The sequence below is a fragment of the Malaclemys terrapin genome, chromosome 2 (assembly GCF_027887155.1).
Source record: "Malaclemys terrapin pileata isolate rMalTer1 chromosome 2, rMalTer1.hap1, whole genome shotgun sequence".
Classification (NCBI taxonomy): Eukaryota; Metazoa; Chordata; order Testudines; family Emydidae; genus Malaclemys; species Malaclemys terrapin.
Genome location: NC_071506.1, coordinates 254,794,354 through 254,806,411, shown reverse-complemented (window position 1 = coordinate 254,806,411; position 12,058 = coordinate 254,794,354). Strand labels below are relative to the sequence as shown.

General features: G+C 41.3%; 1 protein-coding gene across 2 annotated transcripts in view; it reads left to right on the top strand.

Moving 5' to 3' along the window:
• Window positions 1-437: 437 nt before the first annotated feature.
• Window positions 438-12,058, top strand: part of ODAD2 (outer dynein arm docking complex subunit 2) — a 165,766-nt gene continuing 154,145 nt past the window's right edge. Inside the window, exons 1-6 of one of the 2 annotated variants that reach the window (XM_054020776.1) lie at window positions 438-519; window positions 2,657-2,908; window positions 5,754-5,911; window positions 7,249-7,444; window positions 7,896-8,002; window positions 8,492-8,628. In XM_054020776.1, the coding sequence (XP_053876751.1) occupies window positions 2,685-2,908; window positions 5,754-5,911; window positions 7,249-7,444; window positions 7,896-8,002; window positions 8,492-8,628 (822 nt within the window). In that variant the 5' untranslated portion in view covers window positions 438-519; window positions 2,657-2,684. The remainder of the gene's footprint in view (window positions 520-2,656; window positions 2,909-5,753; window positions 5,912-7,248; window positions 7,445-7,895; window positions 8,003-8,491; window positions 8,629-12,058) is intronic. The other variant, XM_054020777.1, reaches the window with a different exon arrangement.

The following is a 12,058-nucleotide window of genomic DNA, read 5'->3' as shown; positions in this document are numbered from 1 at the left end:
TACCTCTCCCCCCCCCCCCCAAACGCCTCAATTACACCATATCAACTTCACCCACTCCGACAGTCCCACCCACACCACACACCCCTCAAATTTTATCCACAGCCAGCACCCTTGTCAGACTCCTTGGCACCCACAAAACCCAACTTCCCCGTTCCCTGACCCTCACAGCAAGTATTCCTCCTCATGCTCCCCAGGACCCCCACAGCCGCCCTCTCAGACTTCCCACCCCCCAGCACCCACCACGGCAGCCAGACGCCCCCTTGTCGCTCCCCCGCCGGGGGCAGCGCCTTGCCTTGCGGAGACGGCTGTGTTCCTGTCGCAGGGCCGTGGCGCTGTGCTGGGGAGAAAGCCTGGCGGCGGGGGTGGGACAGGTTCCCAGCCCCAGCCCGGGCAGGCCCGACTGTGTTTACCCGCCTCTCCAAGTAACCGGCGGCTGCGGGCCCGTCCCCATAGCAACCCCGCCGGCAACGCCAGCCAGCAGAGCCGGCAGCAGAGGCGCCGGAGCCGGAGCGGGGCAAGGTACCGGGGCGGAAAGCGGGTGGAGGGGACTCCTGTGGTCCTGCCGCTGCGAGCGGTGTGCAGGGGCTCAGCCCCCACGGGAGTGAGGGGGCCCAGCCAGGTCTGACCCCCGCCCCGCAATGGGGAAGCCTCCCCCAATGAGTGAGAGGCCCAGGGCGGTCTGACCCTCTGTGCCATAATGAGGGAGCCTCCCTCTAGTGAATGAGGGAGGCCAGGGCTGGTCTGACCCCCTAATCCACAATGGGGGGTGGGTGGTCTCACACCCAGTGAATGAGAGATCTTAGAAACGAGCTGTTCTCCATGCCCCAAAGTGTAGGAGCCTCCCTCTGCATGTCCCCAGGGGGAGAAGACACTTAGGTCTCTATTGACTCATATGGCTCCCATCCCCCCGCTCCCCAGTAGGTGTGGGGGCTTGTGGTGCAGCAGCCACAGCCTCACATTATCCTCTTATTTCTACACTTAAATTAAATGAAGAGTTGGCAATGTTTACCTGCCCTCTGCGATCCTCCAGTTCTCATAAAGTTGCCTAGCATTAGCTGTAAGTAGGGTGTCACCTGCCTACATTTTCCCAGCATCGTCCCTTTTTTGAGGTGGCTGTACTGGGAAGTATCTGGGGGTGTTCAGTACACACTGCCAGCTGTCCAGTTTTATGGGCTCAGGATCATCCTGGATGTTCTGGGTTTTTATACCTAATATGAGGCAACCCAAGTTGTAAGATGCCCCTTCGTTTTCAGTTAAAACTGATTTTTACTGAAAAAAATCCAAGTTTTACAAAAAATATTATTTGTTTTTTTCCGATTTTCACCCTACTTTTGTATCATTCAAATATAGAGAAAATAATTTGTTTTATTAGGAAAATTCAATACATTGCATGAGATATATGTATTACGATAATATATTTGGGTGTATATGCAAAGCTGTCTGTTGAAGTAAGGCTATGTATTAGTCTAGACCAGTGGTTATCAAAGCCAGTCCGCCGCTTGTTCAGAGGAAGCCCCTGGCAGGCCGGGCTGGTTTGTTTACCTACTGTGTCCGCAGATTCGGCCGATTGCGACTCCCTGTGCTGGCCGCCCTTCCTGCAGCCCTCATTGGCCTGGAGTGGTGAATCGCAGCCAGTGGGAGCCGCTATCGGCCGAACCTGCGGACACGGCCGGTAAACAAACCATCCCAGCCGCCAGGGGCTTTCCCGGAACAAGCGGCGGACCTGCTTTGAGAACCACTGGTCTAGAAGATACACACAATAAACAAACCGGCCTGCACGCAAGCTCTGAAGTGCGTGCGCATCTGAACGTAATGATTAATCTCATGCCCACCACGTAGACATTTCAAGCTGTTAGCAGATAACAGTTTAAAGATTTGACACACTAAAATGGGAAGAAAATAAAAATCTGTATCAGAATACATTTCAGAACACAAAGAAGTATTCAAAAGTTTAAAAAAACAGGAGAAAAGGATGAAGTTGAGTGTATGCTCTGCACATTGTGTGGTAGCTAAAAGTTCTAAGGCTACAACAGTAAACTGTTTATTCAAATGAAAAGTTTTATTTGGGGATTAGACCTATATTGTTTTCTTGCACTGAGAGGTGGCATTGTGTTTTGAGTTCTGTTTTAGTTCTGCAGAAAACCACACTGAATTCCATTCATCAAAGCATTAATCTACTGAATACTTTTTTCTACTGAATACTCTGTCCTTCCGTCCACCAAAATGAACTGTGATATTTACCCAGCAAAATTATTAATAGTTTTTTGCACTGATTTTCACCTGTTTTTGTTTTTGTAGTAATATCAACCAGGCAAAATTAAAATAAAAACTGAAAGCAAAGGACCCTAAAGATGACAAAAAAAAAAAAATCTCTTAATCCCATTGCAAACAGAACAGAACCTATTTGCTTTGCACTTTTTGAAATGTTATTAGTATGGTTAATTAACAGAAGTATAAATTGCATTTTCCCCAAGTAGCCTCATTCTTTTTAATATAACATTAGCAAGCCTATTCCCCGCATTGCTGGTGCAGCTCCATTGAATTAACTGAATCAGGCCCAAAGATGCTTATTGCTAACTATTAAATCTAGAGATGTATTCTTTTAATAGTTTGGGATCTTAAACATATTTAAAGAATAAATTATTTATTTGCTAAGGCACACATCGTTGATATTAGCTGAAACCATGGGAGTGGCACTGACAAGAGCAGCTCAATGGACCTCGGCTGGTTCTGGAACTGGCACACTAGAAATCACCCCTTTGAATGAATCTCTTCTAAATGACATAATTAAGTTTGCAGAGAGCTTCAGTTCTAGACATCCTCAAGAAGCTGCATTTGTCTTCAGAGAACCACTTGAATGGAAAACACAGCTGGATTATTCAGTATTTGAATTAGGTTATGAGATCAGGTAGGTCTGAATGGCAGTGCTTTTTAAACATATTAAAGACGAACTGCAAAGAAAAAAAATTGTGCTAATTTTGTATAAGGAATGTTTGCTCTTTTTATTGTATTTGTTTTCTCCTAGTTTGTTACATTGGACATGTTGTATTCTGATTTATAACTTTTCCCCAAAGGACTCTGAAAATATTTGTAGTACCTAGATTGACACGTCACAGCTGTGTGTTGAAATCTAATCTCCAGTTTCTTACTGAAGTGGAGCGAATATATTTGCCTGTCTATTCTAGGAATTTTCACACCCTATGTCTAGTGCTGGTGCAGACCTGCCAGTGCCAGCAATGAAGGAGGCACTAGTTTAGGCCAGGCACAGGTGTTTTACACACTGTGAGTATGTCTAGACACCTGCGGCTGGCCCAGGCCAGCTGACTTGGGCTAATGGGGCTCAGACTGCAGGGCTGTTTCACTGCTCTGTAGACTTTTGGGTTCAGGCTGGAGCATGTGCTCTAGCACCCTGCAAGGTGGGAGGGCCCCAGAGCCCGAGCCCCATGAGTCTGAGTCGGGATAGCACAGGTCAGCCGCGGGTGTCTAGTTGCTGTATAGACATACCCTGAGTCACCTTACCTTGAAATGAGATGCAAAAAAGTCCTATGTAGTTATACCCATTGAGTCTTAGGTCCTGTCCGCAGTGTAATTATAGCTGTGTTGGTGCACCCAGTTACAACATCGTTGAGTCAAGCCATGTTAAAGGAACTGTGCTACAGCTTTGAAAAGAGAAGGGCAGTTACACTTTTTTGGAATAAATTGATAAATTAAACAGCAATATGTCACCATGACCAGATAGTATTCACCCAAGATTTCTGAAGGAACTCAGACATGAAATTGCAACACTACTAACTGGTATGTAACCTACTGCTTAAATCAGTCTGTATACCAGATAACTGAAAGATAGCTAATGTAACGCCTCTTTTTTAAAAAACTTCCAGAGGCAATCCTGACATGCTGAAGTTATACCTAACTTCATCATGAGGCAAATTGGTTGAAACTACAGTAAAGAACAGAATTATCAGACACATACATAAACATTCCTTTTATAAAGGAAAATCATGCCCCATCAATCAATGAGAATTCTCTGAGTGGGTCCACAAGCATGTGAACAAAGGTGATCCAGTGAATATAGTTCTCCTCAATATATGTTCCATTCTATATGCATCCGAAGAAGTGGGCTGTAGTCCACGAAAGCTTATGCTCTAATAAATTTGTTAGTCTCTACGGTGCCACAAGTACTCCTGTTCTTCTTTTAGTGAATATAGTGTACTTGGACTTTCAGAAAGCTTTTGACAAGGTCCCTAACCAAAGGCTATTAAGCAAAGTAAGCAGTCAGGGGATAAGAGGGAAGGTCCTCTCATGGATTGGTAACTGGTTAAAAGATAGGAAACAGGGTAGGAATAAATGGTCAGTTTTAACAATAGAGAGAGGTAAATAGTGGGATCCCCCAAAGAGCTTTATTGGGACTTGTGCTGTTCAACATATTCATAAACAATCTTGAAAAGGGGGTGAACAATGAGGTGGCAAAGTTTGCAGATGTTACCCAAAATTACCCGAGATAGTTAAGTCCAGAGCTGACCGGGAAGAGTTACAAAGGAATTTCACAAAACTGAGTGAGTGGACAACAAAATGGCAGATGAAATTCAGTGTTGCTAAATGCAAAGTTGTGCACATTGGAAAAAATAATCTCAACTATACATACAAAATGATGGATCTAAATTAGCTGTTACCACTTGAGAAAGAGTTTTAGGAGTCACTGTGGATATTTTTTTTGAAAACATCCATTCAATGTCCAGTGGCAGACAGAAGTTAGAAACTATTAGGAAAGGGATAGATAATAAAGCAGAAATATCATAATACCACTGTATAAATCTGTGGTATGCCCACATCTTGAATACTGCATGCAATTTGGGTTACCCCAAATGAAAAAAGGTATAGTAGAATTGGAAAAGGTCCAAAGAAGGGCAGTGAAAATGATGAGGGGTATGGAACAGCTTCCATGAGATGAGATTTTAAAAAGACTAGGACTCTTTAGAGTAGAAAAGAGACGACTAAGGGGGGGATATGATAGTGGTCTATGAAATCATGAATGGTATGGAAAAAGTGAATAGGGAAGTGTTATTTACTCCTTCATATAATACCAAGGACTAGGGGTCACCTGATGAAATTAATAGGCAGAAGGTTTAAAATGAACAAAAGGAAGTATTCACACAACACACAATCAACCTGTGGAACTCATTGCCAAGGGATGTTATGAGGCCAAAAGTATAATTGGGTTAAAAAAAGAAATAGGTACGTTCATGGAAGATAGGTCCATCAGTGGCTATTAGCCAAGAAGGTCCGGGACACAACTCGATGCTCTGGGTGTCTGTCAACCTCCAACTGCCAGAAGATGGGACTGGATGACAGTTGTAATGACCCGATTCTGTTCATTCCCTCTGAAGCATCTGGCACTGGCCACTGTCAGAAGACTGGATATTAGGCTAGATGGACCATTGGTCTGACCCAATATGGCTGTTCTTATATTCTTATGTGTATTTCTGTTGTCAGCTGTAATATATTAATATATATTTCATTGATAGACCTTAGTTTGGTAAGTAAGGTACAGCAGCCTATCATTTCTTTCTGTGAACTCTTTTGATTTTGCAAGTCAACATGGTCTATTAGTAAATAGAAAGGGGAATGTAAATTAGGAGACATGGTCCATTTTTGACTCAGAGCTTTGAGCAGCGTTCTCAGAGTTGGACTCTACCTAAAATTTTCCTTTAATAAAAGTTCTCTCTTTATGAAGTATCATTTTATTCTTCTAGGGGAACAACTGTTCAGTCAGAAGAAAGAGACAAAGATGATCAACCATTGCTTCTCCTCACTGCCTCAACTATCAGAGTACGCAGTTTTGGCCAACTCTCTCGTTTGCTACATGTAGCTATGGAAAAAAAGTTAAAGGAAGCACAGGCATGCCTTGAAGGTTGGGTTTTTTTTTTCTTGCCCTTGAATTTTAATGTTTAAAAAAATAAGAGAAAGAAAGAAACACATACGTTACATTTTATTTAGTACAAATTTTGGCTTATGAGAGATTGGTTGAAAACAGTGATTTGATGAACCAGCAAACTTCTATTTTTTATTTTTTTATCTTCACTGAAGTGAGTAATATAGAGGTCTGGAATAATGTTAACGCTGAATTACATATAAAGATACATGTATACTGATTGGTACCTCAACAATTATAGCAGATCATATATTCAAATCTACTAAATGTGTCCTCAGAAGCTAATAATAATTTTTTTCTGTACTTTTAACGTAATCTCCCTTTTATAATGTTAATTTATTAAAAATAACCAATAAAATATGTTATGCTTAAGAAGTTCATGGCTATGAACATTTTCAGATCTTTCTGATGAATGCTTTTAGAAAATATGTAATAGTATAGTTATTGGGTCATATCCAGTTCCTTGTATACAAACTGTGACTAAAAAGCACCTACTTGTGCTAAATTAGACACTTATGGCGATGCAAGATCTGAGTAACATTCATTTGTGAAATTGGTAGACAACAAGTTAGCTACAATTCTGATGCAGCCACAGATGTATTGGGCCTGATTTGTAAAATGCTCACACAGCAAAGACACACACAGGGATCATGCTTCAGTGTGAGCCAGCAACTGCTATGCACCTGTGTAAGAATACTGTCACTTATTGGGCCACTGAGAACAAGAGGAGTTTATAAAACCAGCTGACACACAGTTGTGTCACTGGTCACTGTATAGGACAGCTGGCAATCCTGAGCAAGTGATAGCTGGGCCTTTTATGGAATCATTGGGATTGTTGCCAACAAATCTTTTAAGACATTGTTTTATACTAAATCAAACTTCCGTAATGATGGCTTTTCTGTGAATTGAGCCCATTGACTTGATGTTTGGGCCATCATCCAATTTTATTATCCCTGAAGGTAAATACTGACCTAAAAGAGAGTTTTAGATTTATTGAATCAAGAGGTAAATATCAATGTTTATTCACCAGAAGACAGCTCCTGTTTATTATTTGTTTTACCTGAATTTTGTTTTCATATTGTTAAAAACTGATATATTAATGTATTTCAAATGTGAAATCATTTACTCCTACAGGATAAAACAGTAACATTTTAAACATGTTAAGGAACCCATTATCTATCTTTTAAAATTAAATATGTGTTCATATTATAAGTTACCATTGTTAAAATGCTTTGGCAGTGAAGGATTTTAAAAATCCTTTAAGATCAGTTTTAAAGTATCATTATCTTTATATTGACAGTGTTTATCATTTACAGCCAATAGAGATCCTATAGTGAAAATTCTTGGCCCGGGATATGGGACCATTGAAGGAGAAGATATGTCCATGCTGCGCTTGCTGGACAGAATGAAAAAAGATGATGATCCCGATACAGAGATTAAAATGAAGATCTCTCTTCTTCTTCAACAGCTGGATATGCAACTACTTAACAGTTCTTTAAAACATATTTCACAGTAAGTGCATTGCAAATTAAACTGTCCATTTTTAGCCAGTAAATTTTTTGTTTTGTTTTTTTTTAAATTAAATTCATTTTAACCCAAAACATGTGCTTTTGGTGTGATATGAAGAAATCACTCAAAAGAGGTATGAAAGTAAATATTTTTATTGATTTATGAAAACCAGGAAAAGTTGCTGAAATGAAAGATATTTTCTGGAGGTTTAACAATATGAGTATAAATATGTATATGTGAAAGTGTGTGTGTGTGTGCGCGCGTGTATACATGCATGCAGTGCATATGTTCTGTATTTGAAAGCAACTCAATATAATATACATATATATATATATATATATATATATATATATATATATATATATATATATATATAATACACTAGCAATTAAAACGTTTTAATAGAGTTGTATTTTTTATTATTAGATTTTAGACTATTTTCTATTAATTACAGAGAGGTGAGATTAAGTCCAGCTGCTGTAAAAAATGAAGTGGATCTGCTCAAACATTTCTCTGGAGAAGGAGAAGATACTGTGCTGGAATCTCTTGAATATACATCAGGTTATAATTCTGCCTTTTATGTTTTTGTTTTATCATGTTTTACATTTACACATATACATTAAATATAAAAAAATATTTTTTTCATGTAGATGTTAAAATAAATTCATTATCTCTTACTGATTTAAAATGTGTATTTCTATTTTTAAGTAATGATATAGAACAACATGTACCTACAGATATGGAGCTCAATTCTTCAACCTTGATTTACATAAATAATCCCTATTCATGTCCCATTGAATTCAGTGGGACTAATTAAGGGCTTGGTCCTGAGAAGTGCTGCACGTGTGTATAAGTGGTTTGTTGGATCAGGCCGGAATGCTCAGCACTTTGCAGGATCAAGTCCTAAATGAGTTCAGATTGTTGACATAAGTAAGGGTTGAAGGATTGGGACCTTAATTTGTATGAATTTTATAATTAAAAGTCTATTCAGGTCTTACTATTAGAAATAGCAATATATTTTGAAAAATAACAAAAACACTCTTGTTGCAGATTATGAATTCTCCAATGGATGTCGAGCCCCACCTTGGAGACAAGTCCATGGGGAAATCTGTTATTTGATTGTTAAACCACATGACACCGATCCTTTGTACATCACTTGCAGCACAGCAGGAGTGTTTTTAAATGGAGTAAGTAACAATAAAAACTCAAATCCGGGATAACAGAAACTTGAGTACTGTATGTAAAAATGGGTGAGTCCTGCCTGAGGATTTAGGGCAGTTGCATTCAACCAAGAGCTGAGGAGCTACTTTAAAGGCTCTGCGGAAAGAGAGAAAATAATCATGCATGATGCTTTATATTTTTTACATTTTGACAATAAGTCATTATTTCTTTTTCTGCTGTTGCCTGAACAGTGAATCCTAGTGGTTTACACATCACTTGTAAATCTACTTTGTTACCACATGTGTGAAGCAGCACATAAAATGCTTATTTTGCACATTCCTTTCACTACATCTAGCTATTAGAGCAGTGGTTCCCAAACTTGTTCCGCTAATTGTGCAGGGAAAGCCCCTGGCGGGTTGGGCCGGTTTGTTTACCTGCCGCATCCGCAGGTTCTGCCGATTGTGGCTCCCAAAGGCCGCGGTTCGCTGCTCCAGGCCAATGGAAGCTGCTGAAAGCGGTGCGGGCCGAGGGACATACTGGCCGCCGCTTTCAGCAGCTCCCATTGGCCTGGAGCAGCAAACCGCGGCCACTGGGAGCTGTGATCGGCCGAACCTGCGGACACGGCAGGTAAACAAACTGGCCCGGCCCGCCAGCGGCTTTTCCTGCACAAGTGGCGGAACAAGTTTGGGAAACATTGTATTAGAGTATGCGGCCAGCTTTCAACCCCCTTTCACGGTGTTAGCATGCTCTATCAGGTCGCAATCAACATCTATGGCATTACTTAAAGATGTTCCAGTATCTGCAGAGCCACTACATGGTCTTCAGTACATACCTTCTCTAAGCACTATGCTCTGGTCCATGCCTCTAGATTCGGTGTGGCAGTTGGCTATGCGGTTCCATCTTCATTTCTGGACCTGATTCTGTAACTCCCTTCTTGCCATGAGTATACTGCTCTTGGGAGTCATCTGAAGTGGAGCAACCATAGGGACACTATTCAGAGAAGGAGAGGTTATTCACCCTGTGCAGTAACTGTAGTTCTTTGAGATGTATGTCCCGATGGGTGCTCCACTACCTGCCCTCCTTCCCCTGTACTTCAGAGTTTCCTTGTAGAACTTTGTGATAGATTTTGTGGTAGAGGATGGTTTGCCTGTGCAGTCCCATATAGCCCTGGTGTGGGGCACAAGGACATGTAGGACACATGTGCAGGCTGAATGGACACTGTTAATGAAAATCTCTGAATGAAGGCATGTGGGGCGCACGTCATCTAAAGTGGAGCCCCCATAGGGACACACACATCGAAGAACTACAGTTACTGCACAAGGTTACTGCACCCTCTCCTTCCTGAGTCCCAGTCCCAAACTATTTTTCTCTCTTCTTATGATGATTGCTTGTATAAAAATATAAGAGTTTGGGACAAATATAATAAAGAATAAAACCTACACAAAATTTCACAGATCTTTAAGGGAAAAAACCCATACATTTCCCCCCCAGCTATAAATAAGGGCATGATCTTCTAAACACATTCTACTGGATGAAGTGCTTACTACTATGTGTCCCATTGAAATAATAGATTAATAGATTTTGTGGCCAGAAGGGGCCATTACCATCATCTAATCTGATCTCCATAACACAATCCATAAAATGTCGCTCAGTATCCTTCATCAAGTCCGTAACTTCTGGTTGAGCTACAGCATATCTTTTAGAAAGACATCCATTCTTGCTTTTAAAAGTTCAAGTGATGAAGAATCAATCACACTGTCTTCACCCATAACTATTTCACATTTGGGGAAAATGTATACCTTCAAGTCAGCGGCACTGCTGTGGGTACATGCATGGCCCCACGGTATGCTAACATTTTTATGGCTGACTTAGAACAACACGTCCTCAGCTCTCGTCCCCTAACGCCCCTACTCCACTCGCGCTACATTGATGACATCTTCGTCATATGGACCCAGGGAAAAGAAGCCCTTGAGGAATTCCACCATGATTTCAATAATTTCCATCCCACCATCAACCTCAGCCTGGACCAGTCCACACAAGAGATCTACTTCCTGGACACTACAGTGCTAATAAGCAACGGTCACATAAACACCACCCTATACCAGAAATCTACTCACCGCTATACTTACCTACATGCCACCAGCTTTCATCTAGACCACATCACACGATCCACTGTCTACAGCCAAGCTCTAAGATACAACTGCATTTGCTCTAATCCCTCAGACAGAGAAACACCTACAAGATCTCTATCAAGTGTTCTTAAAACTACAATACCCACCTGCTGAAGTGAAGAAACAGATCGACAGAAATATTTCTATCTCATAGAACTGGAAGGTCATTGAGTCCAGTCCCCTGCCTTCACTAGTCGGACCAAGTACTGTCCCTGACAGACTCCCCCCCCCATCCCTAAATGGCCTTCTCAAGGATTGAACTCACAATCCTGGGTTTAGCAGGCCAATGCTCAAACCACTGAGCTATCCCTCCCCCCACAAGATCCAAAAGAGTACTCAGAAGTCACATACTACAGGACAGGCCCAACAAAGAAAGTAACAGAACGCCACTAGCCATCACCTTCAGCCCCCAACTAAAACCTCTCCAGCGCATCATCAAGGATCTACAACCTATCCTGAAGGACAATCCCTCACTCTCACAGATCTTGGAAGACAGGCCAGTCCTTGCTTACAGACAGCCCCCCAACCTGAAGCAAATACTCACCAGCAACTACACACCACACAACAAAAACGCTAACCTAGGAACCTATCCTTGCAACAAAGCCCATTGCCAGCTCTGTCCACATATCTATTCCACCTATGAGACACCATCATAGGACCTAATCACATCAGCCACACCATCAGGGGCTCGTTCACCTGCACATCTACCAATGTGATATATGTCATCATGTGTCAGCAATGCCCCTCTGCCATGTACATTGGCCAAACTGGACAGTCTCTACCAAAGGAATAAATGGACACAAATCAGACATCAAGAATTATAACATTCAAAAACCAGTCGGAGAACACTTCAGCCTCCCTGGACAGTCAATTACAGACCTAAAAGTGGCAGTTATTCAACAAAAAAACTTCAAAAACAGACTCCAACGAGAAACTGCAGAACTGGAATTAATTTGCAAACTGGACACCATTAAATTAGGCTTGAATAAAGAGTGGGAGTGGATGGATCATTACACAAACTAAAAACTATTTCCCCATGCTAATTTTTCCCCTCCTGTTACTCACACCTTCTTGTCAACTGTTTGAAATGGGCCATTCTGATTATAACCACAAAAGTTTTTTTTTCTCCTGCTGATAATAGCCCACCTTAATTGATTAGTCTCATTAGAGCTGGTATGGAAACCCCCATTTTTTTCATGTCCTCTCTGTGTGTGTGTGTGTGTGTGTGTGTTTATATATATATATATCTTCCTACTGTATTTTCCACTCTATGCATCTGATGAAG